Here is a 20,816-nt window from a genome sequence, read left to right on the forward strand (position 1 = left end):
GAAACACTAAGGGTAGAGAAACTCTATGCAATGTTTTCAAAGTGCGAATTCTGGATCCGAAAAGTAACTTTCCTTGGTCACGTGGATTGCGAGGAAGGCATACACATGGACCCCTCCAAGATCAAAGCAATTGAGAATTGGTCAGCACCGAAGAAGCCCACAGAAATCCGTCAATTCTTGGGTCTCGCTGGCTATTATCGCAGATTTATCCAGAATTTCTCCAAAATTGGTAAGCCTTTAACCACCCTGACACAGAAAGGTGTAACCTTCAGTTGGGGAGAAAATCAAGACACTGCGTTTCAAACATTGAAGCAGGCCCTATGCAGCGCACCTATCTTGTCTCTGCCCGAAGGGACAGAGGACTTCGTTGTCTACTGTGATGCATCCAATCAGGGCCTAGGCTGTGTGCTCATGCAGCGAGGGAAGGTTATTGTCTATGCCTCAAGATAGCTGAAAGCACACGAAGTCAATTACACAACTCATGATCTAGAGTTGGGAGCAGTGGTCTTTGCATTAAAAATATGGAGACATTATCTCTACGGAACCAAGTGCACTGTCTTCACCGACCATAAGAGCCTACAACATATATTTGATCGGAAAGAGTTAAACATGAGGTAGCGGCGATGGGTAGAGCTACTCAGTGATTACGAGTGTGAAATACGCTATCATCCTGGCAAGGCCAATGTAGTAGCCAATGCCCTCGGCTGAAAAGAGTATCCAGGTCATAGAGTGAAGGCGCTGACAATGACCATCCATTCCCAATTATCCGCACAAATCAGAGAGGCTCAGTTGGAAGCCTAAAAACCAGAGAACATGTCGGATGAAGCCTTGAGAGGAATGGAAAAGAACTTAAAGGTCAATGGAGATGGAGTTTACTATTGCATGAACCGGATCTGGACCCCGAAGTACGGTAGGTATAGGGAGGTTGTCATGAATGAAGCTCACAAGACTAGATACTCCGTTCACCTAGGTTCAGATAAGATGTACCTGGATCTCAAACAACTCTATTGGTGGCCGAACATGAAAGCAGAGATCGCTACTTTCGTGGGCAAGTGCCTAACTTACGCCAAGGTGAAGGTAGAATATCAAAAGCCCTCAGGTCTACTTCAGCAGCCAGAAATACCTCAGTGGAAGTGGGAAAGAATTACAATGGATTTCATCACTAAGTTACCCAGATCTCCGAGTGGGCACGATGCCATCTGGGTAATTGTTGATCGACTGACTAAATCCGCCCACTTCCTGCCAATCAAGAAAAACTTCAAAATGGAGAGACTTACACGAATCTACATTCGAGAGATAGTCCGCCTTCATGGTGTACCTGCGTCCATTATCTCCGATCGAGATAGCAGGTTTACCTCGAGATTTTGGCAGTCACTGCAGAAAGCTCTTGGAACCAAGCTGGATATTAGCACAGCGTACCATCCGCAGGCAGATGGACAAAGTGAGAGAACCATTCAAACATTGGAAGATTTGTTGAGAGCCTGCATCATCGACTTCGGCATGTCATGGGACATTCATCTTCCCTTGGTCGAATTTTCCTACAACAACAGCTACCATACCAGTATCAAGGCTGCACCGTTTGAAGCCCTCTATGGCCGTAAGTGCAGATCCCCTCTGTGTTGGGCTGAGGTGGGTGACACGCAGCTAGTCAAGGGCCAAGTCCCCGACAGTACTCTCATAGGCCCAGAAATCATCCGATAGACTACCGAAAAGATCGTACAAATCCGGGAATGATTAAAGGCTTCTAGAGATAGACAAAAGAGCTACGCCGATAAGAGAAGAAAACCCTTGGAGTTCCAGGTTGGTGATCGTGTTCTATTGAAGGTCTCACCCTGGAAAGTCATGATACGCTTCAGAAAGCGAGGAAAGCTGAATCCAAGATACATTGGGCCATTCGAGATCCTCGCTAGGATCGGTCCCGTAGCATACAAACTTCGTTTACCTCATGAACTTAGTAACGTACATCCTACTTTCCACGTCTCGAACTTGAAAAAGTGCCTATCCGGTGAGACTCTTGTAATCCCACTCGACGAGATCGAGATCGACGAGAGCTTCCACTTCGTGGAAGAACCAGTAGAGATCATGGACCGAGAGTTCAAGTGAACGAAGCAAAGTCGCATCCCGATAGTGAAGGTTCGTTGAAATGCCAAGCGGGGGCCTAAATTCGCTTGGGAGCGCGAGGATCAAATGAAACTGAAATATCCTCATATTTTCACTTAATTATTTGTATTTACTTAAACTCTAATTTCAGGCTGAAATTCCCTCTAACGGGGGGATGATGTGATGACCCGAAATTTCTCTTCTATATAAGCCATTCAATTCAATCAAAGTTAGACTCGTTTCTTCTATCTTTTAGCATTGTTTAAGGTCTGTTTGAGTGTCCTAAGCTTAGTAAAATCAAGGTTGAGGTTTAGGGATGTGTTACCAAAGTCATAAAGTTGCATTTCGGGCCAAACACTCCTTCAGGAGGAGTGTACGGCCGTACACCCCCTCATAGTCGTACACTCTCACCTATATAAGTGGTAATTAGCCATTTTTCAACACTTTACACACTCCCAAGCCAAGATTTCGGGTTTTCTCTCAACTATCATCACATTTCTCACCAAGATCTTCAAAGATGTAAGTGTTTCCCACCTTGATTTGTTGCTACATTACTTTATCTAGTAGTGAATCCATTTCTTCATCTCATTAATTTCATCCTTGGTTAGATCTTCATCTTTCACCAAGAACACACACTAGTTCTTGGTGGCTGTAAACCCTCTTCAAGCTTCCAAATCGTGAGTAACTGCTTCCAACGCTTGTTACCTACTAGAAACACTTGTTTTTCACCTTAAGATCGATGATCTTAGCAAGAACATGAAGGGTGTACAGCCGTAGACCTAGGTGTACGGCCGTAGACCCAGGTGTACGGTCGTACATACCTCATAGGGCCGTAAACCCTCTTTGATGCTCATTATTGGCCTTAAACTTGCATTAAAACTAAACATGGGACCAAGAACACTCCCTTGATGCTAGTTAGTACCTTAAAAACACCTCAAATACACACTTCTTCATGAGTGTACGGCCGTACACTCATGGGACGTACACCCAAGGCCATACACGCCTTTGTGTGGCCGTAAACTTCCCTTATTCAATCACATATGATTTTAACACTTAGTTTCAAGTGTTTCCTAGTCCCTAGGATGGTTTCCTATCATAACTAGTTGTGATATGCCCTAATTTGATACATATGTGTGTTATTACATGCTAAATAGGATCCGTTTGTGTTCGAGACTTCACTTGACACTCAGCATCTCATATCGATCTTTCATTCAAACCACTCACTTTAGGTGAGTTCATACCCCTACGCTTTTACGGTTTTTAATGTTTTCAGGGGGGGGGGGGGGGGAATACAAGTCAAACACAAATGATTTTAACAAGTTGTAAACTTATGCAATTGATACAGTCAAAAGATTTCCACGTTTTATAAAATATTTAGATATTTTATCCCTTTTGTATTATGTTGAGCATAAGGGACACTTTTACTTTGGAAACACAATTGCATAATTTTCAAAACAGTTTACAAACCAAGTACATAACATTTCAAGCAAACTAAAATAGGTTTAGTTTGGGGAATTCAAATACATAGATCTTACCGATTCAGATTTCATACATGGGTAAACATATAAACTATGAAAGATTTAGTTTATGATATACATCACTACTAGAGTACATCATTTGATAATTACTTAAATATAATTATTACCATATACCCTATACAACGGGATCAAATTCAAGAGAACACTACAGAATTACACGTACACTAGATTATACAGAATTGTGAGACTCTACTTCAAAAAATGTACCTTTAGGTATACTTAATTAAATCCTATCATAGTATAACCAGAGTCTCCTGGAGGGAGAGCGTGAGATTTGTGAATAGATCTATTCCGGACTGATAATCCCACACCTGAACTGCTAGCTATAGTTAGACAGGCATGCATGGGGTGACAAATGGCATGTAACCAATGCCTGAAGAATGTTGTAAAGGTCACTAGGTCATATCAAGCATGGTTATACGACTCACAATAGTATAAACTAATCATTTGTTTACAGAATTTCATTCTTCATTAGTTTTATTTTAAGTAATGAAACTACTTTTAGATACTGATAGTAACCAGGGTTTTCATACAGAATTACTATACACACTAGTGATAACCAGAATTTTTCATACAGAATGTTCTATTCACAGGTTTTTGTACAGGAATACACCCATACTACAGTTATTAGTAATTAGACATACAAACTAGCGTTTTCTATACTACAACAGAATACAATAACAAACATTCATAGTTAATTCTATAATTCCTTAGTTTAGGCATCAGGGTTACGTGTGGAGCATATTCGATAGACTATGGAATGTGTGGTTTCTGCCTCATTTTCTGTTCCTTGTTTGGTTGTGGATTTAGGGCAGATCCACATAGTCAACTGTCTATTCGATATGGGTTTATATGTGGCTAGCATGAACTAAGTAGTTATAGATGGAACTGATATTATCTCACTCTTACTAAAGAAAATATTGGATTTTCTTGGAAACATGCTAACATTTTTACAAAGTCATCAACAGGTTTTCATTACAAAAAACCGCTTATGAACTCACCAGCGTTATGCTGATACTCTTTCAAAACTGCTTGTATTCTCAGCAAATCAGTAGACAGGTACCTCCCGGAGTTTTGAGAAGACGGAGCGTATAGAGTCTCGTCTTTTTCTTTTGATTATACTTTTTATGTGTAAAAACATGAATTAAACAGATGTAAACTCTTTTCATATTGTATTCAATGTAATGGTTGTGTTTACTATGATTGCTATGATACAATTGTTGTGATACTACACATGACGTCATCCACCCCCGAACGTTTCCGCCGTTCCGGTTTGGGGGTGTGACAGCTGTAAACCATGGGCCGTAAACCCGTTTACGGCCGCAAACCCATGTCCGGCCGTAAACCCAACCGGTATAAAGGTTTTTCCCGGAGAGATTCTCCATTTCTCATCTTTTTCACTCGAAAACTCTCTCAAATTGCTCCCAAGAACATTCATATCATCAAGAACAAACCTTCAAATCTTCATATTTTCGCCAAGAACACCAAGAACAACCTTCAAATCTTCAAGGGCTGCAAACCTAGTTCACAGCCGTAAACCTAGTTCACGGCTGCAAACCCAGTTCACAGCCGCAAACCTCGTTCACAGTCGTAAACCCAGTAAACAGCCGTAAACCTAGTTCACGGCCGCAAACCCAGTTCACGGCCGCAAACAACCTTGAGCCGTGAACCTTGGCTGAAAACTCTCTTTTTTCCAATTCAAACAAGTCTCGGTAACATTCCTAACCCAAAAACAATAGTTTTCTAACACTTTAATTAACGGTTTCGCTAATTTAAATACAATTATGTGTTTAATTATCATTAGGACACCGTTAATTTCGCGTACTCCAACTCGAGGGTCATCTTTCCGGTTTTGCTGTCGAGCACGTACACATAATCCACTGTGAGTTCATAACCCTAAACTTTTACTTTTTTTAACGTTTTCATTGGGGGATACAAGCAAAACACAAAGAAATTTTGTGTTCATATATAAAGGATTTCAATAGGACTAAAACTTATGCAATTGATACAACCAAGAGATCACTACATTTATTAAAATATTTAGATATTTTATCACTTTTGTAACATGTTGAGCATAAGGGAAGTTTTCAACATACAATCATAATTGCAAAGTTTTCTATACAACACATGAATCGAACATACAACATACATGAAAACTATAATAGGTATGGTTTGGGATTCAATACACGGTTTTATCAATTCCAGAGCTTATACATTAACAAACATATAAACTATGATAGATATAGTTTATGGAATACAATACTATTTTCTAAAAACAAGAGTACAATACTAAATAATTATTTAAGTATAATTATTTTTTACTCTACAAGTATACATACAATTTCAAGTATAAGAGAACACTACAACACTACACGTAAACTAGTTAGTACAGGGTTGTGAGGCACTAATTCAATTGTACCCTTCGGGGTGCGGAACTAAATCCTACCACGGTATAACCAAAGTCTCCTGGAGGGAGAGCGTGAGATTTGTGAATAGATCTATTCGGGATTGACAATCCCACACCTAAACTGCTAGCTACAGTTAGGCAGGCATGCCTGGGGTCAGTGGCGAATCTAGAACAAAAAAATCATGTGGTTCCCAAATTAAGTGAAGCCAATACAAAAAATCAACAGCACTTGTAGGGGTCGGGTCGGGTCGGGTCGTGTACCTTAAAAAATCTGGACCAACCGGTTCAACCAGTTAAAATCGATCAGGCGCCACCAATTAAAAAATTTTAAAAACCGATTGAAATATAAATGAAAAAAACCGTACGGTTTAACGAAAAACTAGTTGATTATTAGTCTATTGATAAAACGGCGAACGGAGAGTGTGCATCTTTATCATATGAGCTTCTTTTTATTAGAACACTTTATTTATTTATTGATATTTTGAAAGTGTCGATTAAGTGTGATTAATTTTTTGTTATCAATCCCATAATTTAAAATAACAAATTGCCTCTAATAACTTATTTTTTCCCTTTTTAAACTTGTTTTTAAGACATTTTAAAAAAAAAACAAATTCAAGGTAGGTCCTCTATTTTTTCTAAGGTAGTTCCTAATTTTTCGACTATATACATTGTAAATAAAATTGAAATTTTAGGTAGGTCCTAGGACCTACCTTTGCCCTTACTAAATTCGCCCATGCCTGGGGTGACAAATGTCATAACATCCGACGCCTGAAGAACGTTGTAGAGGTCACTAGGTCATATCAAGCATGGTTATACCAAACTCACAACAGTATAAACTAACCATTTGTTTACAGGATTTCAATTCTTCAAATAGTTTTATTTTCATTAATAGAACTATCATACACTACAACTGGAGGATTCCAGGGAATACAAATACATGGTTTTATTTCAAGTAGTAAAACTACTTTACATACTGGTGGTATCCAGAGTTTTCATACAGATCAACTATACATACTGGTGGTAGCCAGGGTTTTCATACATAACACATTATACATTACTGGTGATAGTCAGGGTTTTCATACAAAGTTTTTCGTACAGAACACACTATACAATACAATTGGTGGTAACCAGGCATACAGACTAACATTTTCATATACTACTACAGGATACAGTAACGAACGTATATTTTGGTCTTAGGGTTTAAGACTACTTTTCATTACTAAAGAAAATATTGGATTTTCTTGAGAACATGCAAACGTTTTACAGATTCACAGACAAGTTTTCATTACAAAAACATACTTATGAACTCACCAGCTTACATGTTGATACTCTTTCAAAACTGCTTGTATTCTCAGGAAACCGGTAGACAGGTACACCCGCAGGCTTTTGAGAAGACCAAGCGTATAGAGTCGCGTCTTTTATACTTTTGTTACACTTTTGCTGTTATACAAACTATGTATCGAACAGATGTAAATACCTTATATATATTCAATGTAATGGTTGTGTTTACTTTGGTTACTATGATGGAATTGTTGTGATACTGTACATGACGTCCTCCGCCCCCGAACGTTTCCGCCGTTCCGGTTTGGGGGTGTGACAACCTATCACCACCACCCGCCATTATCACCTCCACCCACCACCCATTGACAACCACCGACCACCACCGATCACCACCACCCATCACAACCACCCACCACCACCACCCCACCCATCACCCACCAAAACCATCACCACTCTCACCACCAACCACCACCCAACCACTACCACCACTCGCCACCGCCACCTGCAACCCACTATAATCACAACCCCACATGTCACCCCCACCACCCTTCACCACCTAACATCACCACACACCACCACCACCCATCACCACCATCCGTGATTATGTGTATATAATCACATGTGATTATTTGTATTTAATAACATATGATTTATATGGACAATATTTATTTTTTTCCATATAAATCATGTGATTAGATACATATAATCACATGTGATTAGATATATTTAATCAAATGTGATTAGATATATTTAATCACATTTGTCATTATCGTGTTCTCGATTCAATAATTATTTTTTATCAACTTTAATCATATGTGATTAGATACATATAATCACATGTGATTATATGTATTGTAACATCCCAAAAATCATGACCAAAAATTTCATTTTTGATATAACAACTCATAAAAACAATTTAAAGAAAACATCATCAAGTTATTTCATTTCATCAAAGCCATAGATCATATGTCTCAAAAGCATGTCATAATATAGTAACAATGTCAGAGTACAATACCAAGAACATCATAGTGCGGAAGAATATTATTACGTAAATTCAAACACGTCACATATTTATATAATACGTAACAAAATAATATAGTTATCAGGAAGTAACTATACTGGTTATCACATTTTTAAGTTGGTTAAGCTAAGCAAAAAACATAACATAAATTCATTACTATTTTTTGCAATTAATCATTAAGATTTACCCAATATTTTTTAAAACAAAAAATCATGATTTAAAAAGATTTCATTTGATTTTGGGATGTGGAGTACTTGAATGAAGATATTGAATTATTGATAGACTAATCTTGTACATTTACAAAATTCCAGGGTTGTTTACGAAAATATAATCAAAATCTATATCAACCGCTTCGGGCCTCACCTCCTCTTTCACTCTGCAACTCAACACACAAAAATGGGTAAAGGAATATTCTTCACCTCCGCCTCAATGCTTCTCGCCGTCATAATCACCACCACCCTCCGCTCCCACAACCACCACAACCAACAACTCCCAAACGACACTACCTCCTCCTTCACGGACATCACCACCAACGCTTCCAAACTACTCCGATCAAATGGATTCAACTTCATAGCCACCTTCCTCCACATCTCACCGGACCTCTTCCTATCAACACCAGAAACCACCGTCTTTGCCATTCCTGATTCCGCCATTTCCAACCTCTCAATCCGTCCTTACATGACCAAACACCTCCTCGCCTACCACATCTCGCCGGAAAAATTAACCATCCAAGATCTGTTCAAAAAACCCATAAAAACCTGCTTAGCAACCTTGATTCAACACCAGAAAGTTTCAATCACGAAGAACGATAACAAACATCATGTTCTTGAAATCAACAACGTGTTGATTACTCACCCGAATTTGTTTCTTCAAGGACCCGTCATTATTCATGGCGTTGCAGGTCCGTTCGCTTCCTTCCATCATAACCAAGAAAGCATAACATTACCAGCGTGTGAATCCGGTGGTGGTGGCGGCGGCGGCGTTGGCCGTGGATTTATCAAGAACAAGGAAGAATGGGGGCGAGTGGTGAAATTTCTGAGCTCATCCGGATTCATGCCGTTTGCCATTGGATTAAACTCTGTGATTCAGGGGATTCTGAAAGATTTTCCAGATTTGGATTCGGTGACGATTTTTACACCTCCGAATGTTGCGTTAATGGCTATGTCATCACCATTGTTGGATAAGTTCATGAGGTTTCATATAGTTCCATTGAGGCATTCTATCAAACAGTTGGCGGGCATGCCAGCAGGTGCTTCTTTAAGAACTCTGGTTAAAGGTAAAGATGTGGAGATCACTGATACGTCTAGATTTTCTCAAGTTGTGTTTATCAATGGAGTCGCGATTACTGCACCAGATTTGTTCTTGTCGGAGAAGTTTATTGTTCATGGAATTGCTCGGCCTTTGAATATGGACGAGCTTTCTAGCATGTCGTGATAAAAATGATAATTGGATTCTTTGATACATATTTCAAAAAATAAATAAATAAAAATAAAAAAATCTAACACTACATGTTTAGATAGACTATTAGAAAAGTTAGTTTCACAACTATGGAAGAAATCAAAAATTCATTTACAAAATCAAAATTTCAATTTAAAAATCACAATTTCCTCAAAGTCACAATTGTCATAGATTCTCACAAAGAGTCAAGGGTTACATGATCAATTTGATCAAACAAAGAGTGAATTGTGATTCTATGATTCCGTGATAGAAATCAAAAAACATGAATAGATGATCAATTTGATAAAATAAGCTTTAACAATGATACATAAATTACACACTTTATTTGGAAAAATGAATATCTCAACAATATTAGTAAAACTTGTATTGGTGTTCCATATCCAATTGCAATATCCAAAGTTTTGAAGGAATTAAAGAAAAAATCAAAAATATAAGCAAACATAAGCATGAATAGTTCGATACATGAATATCTCGCCTTATAAATTCCCTAATATTTCAAATTATTTCTCACCCCAAATCTCTATTTCTCTTGAAATCTCTCTAAATCTCTCTAGAATTTCATTAAACATTTGGATCGTCAATCTTACAATTCCAAATAATCGAAAAATGTCAATTTTGGACGTCATTACCATTTGCAGAAGTTAGCAAAACAAATTGTACCTCAACAATTTGGAATAATTATTTGCAAATACGACAACAAAATAATTTTTTGGCAAATGCAATTGATATAACTTTAAACTTGGTTATTTCCGGCTCCAATATCACTTTTATACAACATGATGTAAGTTTCCGTAAATCTTATTATCACTTTCATCGGTTACTTAAATATACTCCCTCCGTCTCAAAATTATTGTCCACAGACAAAAAACACATAGATTATAAAAAACAATCATTAGTTTTGTCTTTTTGAGTAAAATGACCCTCTTGCTTTTTTCTAAAACTAATGGGAAATGTGTGTTTGTAATTATTCAAGTTTACTTTATTAAATGTTAGGGGTAAAATGGTAAAAGTGTAATCTATTTTTGGTAGTGGACAATAATTTTGGGACAAATTAAAATAGTAAGGTGGACAATAATTTTGGGACGGAGGGAGTAATTTGTTAAGTTTAATTAGTCATTATTTTGCATCACCTACTTCTGATGTAATTCTAGTAGATATAATCTATAAAGTGGTGTCTATAAGACCATCCGTTATATTCACCACTAACCATTATAGTAGTGAGTGTCCACTCATCACCATATTCAACCACTAAAATATTGGGATACCTACCACTATATCACTCTTATTTTTTGATTATTAAAATAAAAAATATACATATTTTAATTAATTAAATTGTAGAGAGAGATAGAGAGACATGGAGAGAGAGAAAAGCTCATTGGATGTGGTGGTTCGTCCTTCCCTCCACAATTGACCAAAAATTTTCTCACCACTAGCCACCACTAAGGATATGGGATGGTGTTCACAATTGTTGTGTGTGGCCACATAGACCACGGATGTTTTCGTTGTAAGCATACCGGTAGGCCTAAGAGCATTGGGTGTGGGCAACTGGATGTAACACCAAATTGATGTCACCTCATCCATAACACCAAGGGGAAATGGTGTTCCACATGTTATATCATGTTAAGAGGTAGAGAGAGAAAATAGAGAAAATTATTTGATTGGTTTATGAAGGAGATAGCCAATCATCTTTCTTGTTTTATTTTGTCCTCGTTACCACAAGATCCACCATAACACCCTCTCAACGAGAAAAAGGGGTGGTGTTCATCAAGTCATAACCCCGTTTTGCCAGCCACATCAGCCATAAGGCTCCCTTAACGTGCCCATACCGAGTGCTCGAATAGCCACAATCGGCCTTGGTTATTGAACTTTCTGAACAATCTTGTCTATATTTTTTTGGAATTTATAAATGATTTGGGTAATGTAAATTACAAATTATAAATTAAACTTAATTATTAAAATGACTAATTATAAGTTACATCAAAGTAATAACACAAGTACGAGATAAATGATTTATGTAATGTAACGAACCAATTTTAAGTTTTTATATTATGACATGTTTATGTCCGTACAAGTTAACATTGAAGATTAAAAGTAATTTCACATTTATTCGTACATTTTTTATAAGAAAAATGATAAAGATAAACAAGTACAAATGTATACTACTCTTAAACATGAGCTTATTTAGTTGTCGTTGACTATAGTCGAACGCCTCATGCATGAGAGAGCAGAGTGACATCAAAAGCCTAGAATACCCTTTCACTCGTAAACAAAGCAATGCAATATTTGCCATACTTTTTGCAACCAGCTCAAAAGTTTGCAAAACATCGTCTCGTCGAGGGCATGACAAAAGAGATACATCAATATTATTCTAGACTGCATTGATTATTTTAAATTAAGAAAAAAAAAATTGAAATGTGACAACACTAAAAGGGATTTACCAACATCTTATTGATTCATTGATTCAGAAGCCACACATAAATTTGTTTCTAAACGAAAACATGTTATTTGGTTAGTTATCTGAATGATTGTGCTAAATGATAAAAATGATCATTTTAACATTTTAAACTATTTTGTGGTAAATGAAATTTTCATGTTTAATCTTCTTCTCATGACAAACAATAGGGGTGGCAATTAGGTCGAATTCGAGTTCTCGAGACGTGGGTTTCAGCATACTTCAACCCAACCCAACTCATATATGTATTCAAATTGGCAGTTTGGCAGGTTGGCGAGTCACATATTCGTGGATTGGAAACATCAACCCATACACAAACCACATAACCCGTTTAATTATACAGGTTCGCAAGTCAGTTTCAAGTTTCATGCCAGTGGGCCAGGTTAGAGGGTCAGCGGGCCAGTTTTAAGTTAACTTTTCACATATCAAATTTATACATGTTATACACTTCTCTAGAATTAATTACAGATTAACATTTAAGCATATACACCGAATATAGAGCAATGTTGGTGACAAAATGACAAATTACTGACAGGTTCGCCAGAAATGATGGGTTGGTGAAAGGGGAAGGGCGACGTCTAATGGCGACGGTAGAGCTCGCGTTTGCTGACGCTGGTGTCGAGTATCCGACGAGACGAAGGGTGTGAGCGTGAAAATAAGACAATGGAAGGGCAAACACCAAATTGGGTGTTAGATGTGTTGTTGATTTGGGCTTCTCGATTCTAGGACACACTCCAAGCAAATAATAGCCAAATATCAATTAATTAATAAATATTAAATATTTTTCTGAAATCATATATATTTGACGGGTTGGTGGGTCAGAAAAATCAACTCAAACATATTTATTTTCAGGTTTGGTCGAAAATTGACACCCCTCGAAGAGGAAGATGATAACTTCCAAAATCATCAAATTTTTGAGTCTTTACACCATTTTACTCTCTTCTTATTTCTTAATGAGAAAAATCCAAAAGAACATCTATATTTATTTTAATAGTAAACAAACAAACCATGATAATAGCTCAAATATGTTCTCAAACATAAAGATGGCAAGATTTCACATCTAAAATTCAGAATCACAAATCATCTAAGAGACAGAAAAAACAGCTTAATAGAGAAACAGCTAAAAGGAAACAGAAGAAAACCTTAATAGAAAAACATAACTACTTAACAGAAAATAGTTTAAGTAATCAGATATACTTATAGTCTTATACAATCAAATACGTATACAGCCATACATACTTATACTACATTACAATTTACAATCAATGAAACTCCTCGGTAATTCAGTAGGGAAAAATACAAGAAGATCTGTTCTAATCAAGCAAAGAAAAAATCAAAGAGAAGCTATGAATGCTCATAATCAAGCAAAGAAAAATTTGAATGGATTTAAATGTAGTTGGTGTAATATAGACATTGAAGATCATCATCTACAACAAATATAACATAATGATCAAAACATAATTTACAGTGATTAATTACATAGAAATTACCTCGAATATCTTCAAGAACGAGCTTTAATTCTTTTCATGATGATCATTGTCATTTTAGATCCCATCAATGTGACATTTTTCGCTTGAGAAAACTTTGAATTCCTGAAGAGTTTCAGAGCTTCATTCATCTCACCATTTCCACACTCCTCCATACAAACCACAATCACGCCTCCAACCACAACAGTCCTCTCAAGCTCCCTAACATACCTCGATGGAAATAATGCCAGATCCAAATGCGCACTGAACCCTAAATTGAAAACCCCATCAAAAAAGGGCAAATTATGTGGATCTGCTCTACTCACTAATGGCGGTGAATCAACCACTTCAACACCGGTGATTTCGTGTAATCCGATCTCCTTTAGCGACATGACGGCCTGACCGCCACCGGCGGAGACGATTAGAGCGTGTGTGTGGTTGGAGATGTGTTTTAGGGTTCGGAGATCATTGAAGATTGCAGAGAACGAATCGACGGATTTCCGCCAGGTGTGGGTGGACCATAGACGGTGGTTTTTCTTTTCGATGGTGGTGATTGGGCGGTGAGCGGCGTCACAGGAGGATTTGGGATGAGGTTTGTGGTTAGGGTTGATGCAGGTTTCTGGTGGGGTTTGGAAGAGGAAGACGAGGAGTAGAGTGAATGTTGCTATGGTGATTGCTAAGTATGAGATTTTGTTTAGGAAGGTTTGAATGTGTTTCTCCATTGTTAGGATTTCTTATCGTTAGATAGAGATGAAGTGAAGAAGAAGAAGACGGTGACCTCCATTGTTGATTCACAAGAAATCATCTGATTCGTTAAATGCTTCGAATCATAAGAGTTGTCGAATTTCACAATTTTCACTAATCTGCCCTCAAGCTCTTAAGTTTTGTTAAATGAGCAACATATGTTTTGTTTATTCACATTTTAACCGCATTTAATTAACTTTAAGACTTTATGTCTAGGTTGTTTAGGGTTGTTCACTATTTGAAGAAAACCGAATTATCTAATTGAACAATTTGGATTAGACTATTTGGTTCGGATATTCGGATTTTTTGATTGGATTACACCAAAACCGAAGTATTATTTTGGATTTCGGATTGGTTTTGGTTTATAAAATAAGAACTGAATAGTCCAAAAAAATCGAATAACAATTTATTATTTATTTAATTTTAATATATCTATAATTATTTATTAATTTTATAAATTATTTTTTTCAAAAAATTTCAAAAAGTTTCACCTAATAAAAAAAATAAATATGCATTTTCTCTCAAAAATGTTTTATCTATTAAATATTAAATTATAATACACCTTCTTAGTAGTTGTTTATATATTATAAATTACAATTAAATAATTGTTTTTGCTTATTCTATAGAAATTTGATAATATAATAATCATATATCGTTTTAAAATTTTATGCATTTTGAAAACCGAATTATAAAAACTGATCCAACCGAATTGGAATTTGATTGGATCAGATCGGATTTGAACTTAGTTTGAATAATTCGGATCCATATTTTGAAAACCGAAATCAATTTGGATTGACTCAATTGGATCGGATTTAACCAATCCATCCAAACGAACACCACTATTTGTATCTTTGTGGTTATAACTGTTTGTTTTATATATGCCTTTGTTAGCTTAAGTTATTTATATATTTACTAATTAACGATACTAATGGGTTAGAAACGAAATCAACTTTTTAATGTTAGTTGATATTTTATTCCGATGGTTATCTCGTCCGATCAATATTATAAAATATATTAAAATTTGTTATCCGTAATATGTATGTACCAAAAAAATAATATAATATCAACTTACATTATATATCAACATTTATATTTTGTCATTTCCCGTGGACAAAATCTTCATAGTTTTTGTCTAAAATTATAAAATATAAGGTTTAGTCTTTAATTTTTTTGATTTTATGGAAGGTCTTTGTGGTTTATATTTATATCGTGGTTGGTCTCTTACTTATGTAAAATTATCTTTATAGCATTTTTGATCTATTTTACATTTTCTTTAATTAAAACTATTTAAAAACAAATAAAATAAATAAATACTCACCATCTCGCCTTCTCCCTCTCACGACCCAACAAATCTACTTGCCACCAAAACCACCAGCGACATCCAGCCGCCTACCTCCTCCATGTTGGTCCCATGATGAGATGGCGACGCTAATCAATGTTTATTGTTGTTGGCCTTTCTTCATATCCATATGTTGATCTGATCAATCAAGATGACGATAAACGTATTAGCATTTAATGAATTTTCCCTCTCAGTTGACGATCTTAGGGTTTAATCGACTCCCATACATTTGAGTTTGTGTTGGTTAGGATTTGATTTCATTTCCAACTTATGATTTCAGTTTAAGGTTTCATCAATTGTGTCTCCTTCTTCCCTATTCCCTTCCCCTTTCTAAATTGATCACCAGGTTTGAATGAGACAAGGGGATAACGATGGCCAGGTGTTGATTTGGTTGTGGAAGTGTAGGTTGTAAGTGATGTTTTTGTTTATGGTGTAGGTTATGGATTTGTGTCTTTGTTGCATGTTTTCTAGTCTATAAATGGTGAAGGGTTGGTTGTGAGCTACACCACCAGAGAGCTCATCAACCAACGGCTTACTCAACCACATGTGACCAAGGTAATCAAATTAGTTCAAAACATCAAATCTCTTTGGAATTAGAATCAGCATGGCTCTTTGAAGCTTCTAGTTTCTCTCTTGTGAATCGAATATGATTGTCATTTGGTTAATTGGTGGTATGTTTGGTTTGTTGAGTGTTAATTTTGGCTGGAATATATCTCCTAATCATCCATGTGTTGACTCTTGTTAATCAAATATGAAATCTTTTTTATGCTTTGGTTTCTTTATGAATGCTCTTTGGGTGTTGTTGATTTAAAATGTGTTTAGTAAATCTCGTTTAGTGTCGAAAAATACAATACAAGATTTCACGCGATAAAATAGATAATAAAAAAAATAACCAAAAATTTTGTTTCATATTACTTTCAAACAATATAAGCAAAATTTATATATTCCGCTTATATAAATCTATATCTTCCTCGTCCTCATTCAATATGAATACATGCAGCACAATGTAGAGTTTTGAGTGTTCTCAAATCATTTTTTTCTCCATCTTATGCACCAAACTCTAGCAATCTCATACATATGTGAATTATGTATATCTCTATATCAACCAAATAAATATAATAATTATCACTTTAAGAACCTGAAAGTTAGAGTAAGTTGACTTTTAGTCAAAGATTGACCAAAAGGGCAATTTGGTCATTTATGAGGAAAAATAAGATTATGAAGTTTTAAGTTCATAAAAATTGCCAAGATAAGTTTAAGTAACTTAGAAGAGGCTAGATGAGTAAGTTTAAGAGAAAGAATGCATGAGAATATGCATTTTGGCCAAAAACATAAAAATGGTATTTTATGCTTTTTAGGTCAAGTTTGTGACTTAACAGATTAAGACACGTATTAAGTCACTGATAAGTGACTTAACAGATGTATAGAGTATGTTCTCACCCTCGTGTGGATATAAAGAACATCGAAAATAGATTAGTAACAAAGAAGATATGAAGGTTAGAAGTTGGGACAAAAAATGTCTTAAAGCTGGAAGGAAAGCAACCAAGGGTTGCTATCAAACTGGAACCACAACGTGGAAAGAAGATGCCCACGGCGCGGGCATATGGGTATCACGAAGCGGTGGCCAAAGTAGGTTGCTAGTGGGGATAGAGTACCACAGCATGGCAAAAAGAATGTCACAGCATGGCAAGCAAATGCATGTCCATTGATTGAGGTCAAAAGGTCGTCGCAGCGCGGCAAATAGGTAACCATGGAGCGGTTACGAGACAGAACAAAGGCTGTTAATCCCTTCATTCCGTCATAAACACCACCCAATCCCTATAGGGTTAAGCTCCGATGATTTCAAGAAGGAAGGAGGAGAAAGTTGAGGTCAAAGGTGGTTATGGATTGGATTGATGATTGAAAGCTCATGTGGCTGAAGAGCAAAGAATATGGATCAATATGCATTAATTGAAAGGAGCTAAAGTGGGACATTTAGTCCTCCTTAACTGATAAGGTGAGTTATAACTCTCTTTCTCTCTCTCCCTCTCTCTCTTTCTCTCTCTCCCTCTTTAAGTTAATTTATACATTTTATGTATGTATATATGTATTTTTATATGTAAAGGGTCATGTAAATGAGCATGACATGGAGAAAGAAAAGAAAGGATCATGTAGAATATTGTAACGCCCTGTTCCAAATTGTTTCCTAATTTGGGGTGGTGACCCAAAGATCGGTTGTCATAAGGCTTAGGGCCTTTAGGAAAGAGAGATTTAGACCCATTTGGGTGAGGGTAATGTATTTTAGATGATCCGGGTGTTCGATTTGTGTTTTGGAGCCAAGGGGTATATCGGTAAAGTGTTAGTCCGGTATTTTGTTTGATTTTGGATTTTAGTTCGGGAAGTTTTAATGCAAGGATGAGTTGATAGAATTGTAGAGCTTGTTGTCACCTTTCCATGGATGTAAGGATCGTCCAAATCGGATTTAAAACGAAGAAGTTATGGCCTTCAGAAGTTTGGTGGTTCGAGGGTTAAACTTCGTATGTGGGGCATACATAAGTGTACGTTGGGCGTACTAGTGTTGAGCCTAGTACGTTGGGCGTACTAGGCAGATTGGGTGCGGATGCTTAAGGGAGTACGTAAGGCGTACTCCAGTCAGACCCAAACCCTAATTTAGGGTCTTGGATCCTATTTAAGCTCCTTAACTTACCACCAAACCCTATTATCTTCAGCATCCATCCCTTTAAACCTAGAATCGAAACCCTAGCCTCATTTGGTGTGGTTTTTGAGCTTTTGGTGGTATTTCATGCATTTTGGTGATCTTTGAAGAAGAAGGAGCTTCTTGGAGAAGTGTGGGATTGCTTGGAGCTTTTGGATCCATCCTTTGTGCACCTTGATCTATCTTCTGGAGGTATAAAGTTTCTATCTTGATGACTCTAGATGTTAGATCTAGTTTAAGGAGTATTTTGGGTTCATTTTGGTCCTTAGATTCATCCTTGTGAGTATGTGTAACACTTGGAAATTTGTAAGTTTCGTGTTTAACCCTTCATATTTAAAAATCATTGCATTTTGGCCCTTTTAGTTAGTATGCATGGAGTACCATAGTGTACTCTTCGCGTACTAGCTTGTTATGGCCGCGGATCTCATCCACGTATGTTGGGCATACGTGGATTAGGATGGGCATACTGTTCGGTTTTGAGCACTATAACACTCCTATGGTGCACATGCAACCTTAAATGCTTTGGATCTATGTTTTCTCTATTATACATGCATATTTTCAAATTTTCCAAAGCATTGTCCTAACTAGCATACAAATTGCCAAATGAATAATATATCTAGTTAGATGACATACATTTTAGAAGGACTAGTAGTTCTTGACCTTTGAAAGCTTGAGCACCCCAAGTGTGATGCCTATAATGGTTCACAAACACCAATATGCAAGAGGACGCTTGAGAGAATAAGTTACTTATCTCAAAGAGAATGTGTAACCGATTTTGGTTCATGAGGGTTCTATTTATAGTGTTGCACATGCTAGGGTTACACTTTGTAAACCCTAATGACCCATGACTTTCCACATTCTCATGCTACATGGATTTAACCTCCATGGACTATCCATGGATTACTTTAGCCCATCTACATAATCATGGATCATTGGACCACACTACAAGAATCATTGATTTACATAATCAATCCCCATATATTTAATTAGTCTCTTTTGACCACAAAATTAATTCTTGATCAATACTAATTAAATAATATGATTTCATATTAATATATTATACTTGTAATATATTAATAAACCATAAATAACCTTATTCTCAAAAGTCCATCCTATCAAATTGCACTGGTGAAGGAAACCCAGAGGGACCATGCTGCAATCGGGTCAAGTACATACCAGTTATAGTTATGGGCTTAGACACCAAATCCAACAGTCTCCCACTTGGATAAGTCTAATAACTATAGCTGCCAATGTGACTCCAGGATCCGACTTAACAATCGTAAGCTTTCAAAAGCCGCTGTCGAACTCTGACCTAGTCAGTGATGCGTCCTTCAGATAAGGGATCATATACTCCTCTGTTCTCAAGATATCTATGCGGACAAACACATGGAACGTAGTCATACTTATTGTCCTGCAATTTGTTTCCCGATTTCTGATTCGTCTGACATAGAACATAACTGAACACATCAATTTAGTTCTGACTAGGACCGACACATAGTCAAAACAGAATCATCGAGGGGCCCAAAATATCGCTTTTAATCCTCTTAGGATAAAAGGAACATATAAACTTCGACATTATATGCTTGTACTAACTACTCATCAAACCATGCACAATGACACATTTTATAACATCAAGTTACTGATGCGTTTTCATGCCATCAATGCACAATCAACTCGTAGTCAACAACTCATATATCTTGGCTTGAAGAATTATATGATATTATCGTCTCACAATTACTCGTAATAAATTCCATGAAGTAATTCAGGTGAGCGCGGGTTGATTTCAATACTCAAATCTTATTTCAGGAGCACTCATGAATGGTGTAGCAAACTTTTGATATGTCTAACTCCTTAGACAATCTACAAGCCAACTCATGACAGTCTTCTTTCATACTTGCTTCCAACGTATGATCGATTGTGGATGGTTTGAATAATTTTATTATTCTGGAAGTCAAACCATGCAAAGTGAAACAATAGTAAATAATCGACACAAGACAGTAACTTTACTTATAAATAAAACTCCTTTTATTTAATCATCAAATGTCAATTACAATTTAGCTATTACAAGTTTCAATTTATCTAATTACTAAAACTAATATTGTCTGTTAGCCTAATACCCCTCGCATGTCGCAAGTGCTTGACCCTAGTCAGTCCCTTTGTAAGGGGGTCTGCTGGGTTATCCTCCGACAATATCCCCTTTACCACGAGGTGTCCTTCTTCTACTTGATGCCTTATGAAGTGGTATTTTCTGTCGATATGTTTAGATCTACCATGATCTCTCGGTTCCTTGGTTAAGGCAACCGCCCCTTCATTAT

At 36.6% G+C, this 20,816-nt stretch overlaps 2 protein-coding genes across 5 annotated transcripts; one reads left to right on the forward strand and one right to left on the reverse strand.

The window, feature by feature from the left end:
- Positions 1-8,649: 8,649 nt before the first annotated feature.
- Positions 8,650-9,781, forward strand: FLA21 (FASCICLIN-like arabinogalactan protein 21 precursor). Its single transcript, XM_079068849.1, has one exon. It carries the CDS (start codon positions 8,744-8,746, stop codon positions 9,779-9,781), a length of 1,038 nt encoding a protein of 345 aa, XP_078924975.1. The 5' UTR covers positions 8,650-8,743.
- Positions 9,782-12,866: 3,085 nt separating this feature from the next.
- On the reverse strand, positions 12,867-14,547 carry LOC145128763 (uncharacterized). Of its 4 annotated transcripts, none has more exons than XM_079063568.1 (2): positions 13,748-14,547; positions 12,867-12,979 (listed from the first exon to the last, which is right to left on the reverse strand). In XM_079063568.1, the coding sequence occupies exon 1, from the start codon at positions 14,443-14,445 to the stop codon at positions 13,759-13,761; it is 687 nt and encodes a 228-aa protein (XP_078919694.1). In that variant the 5' UTR covers positions 14,446-14,547; the 3' UTR covers positions 12,867-12,979; positions 13,748-13,758. The 4 variants fall into 4 exon arrangements, with proteins under 4 accessions (XP_078919694.1, XP_078919693.1, XP_078919695.1 ...); XM_079063567.1 differs by lacking the exon at positions 12,867-12,979 and adding an exon at positions 13,436-13,565; XM_079063569.1 differs by lacking the exon at positions 12,867-12,979 and adding an exon at positions 13,436-13,570.
- Between the last annotated feature and the right edge of the window lie 6,269 nt (positions 14,548-20,816).

This window comes from Lactuca virosa, chromosome 8 (assembly GCF_052849685.1).
Source record: "Lactuca virosa cultivar CGN04683 chromosome 8, Lactuca_virosa_CGN04683_v6, whole genome shotgun sequence".
Classification (NCBI taxonomy): Eukaryota; Viridiplantae; Streptophyta; class Magnoliopsida; order Asterales; family Asteraceae; genus Lactuca; species Lactuca virosa.

Bases quoted from the DNA above. Each gene is read 5' to 3' on its own strand.
- FLA21 (XM_079068849.1), top strand. From the start codon at position 8,744: ATGGGTAAAGGAATATTCTTCACCTCCGCCTCAATGCTTCTCGCCGTC.
- LOC145128763 (XM_079063568.1), bottom strand. From the start codon at position 14,445: ATGGAGAAACACATTCAAACCTTCCTAAACAAAATCTCATACTTAGCA.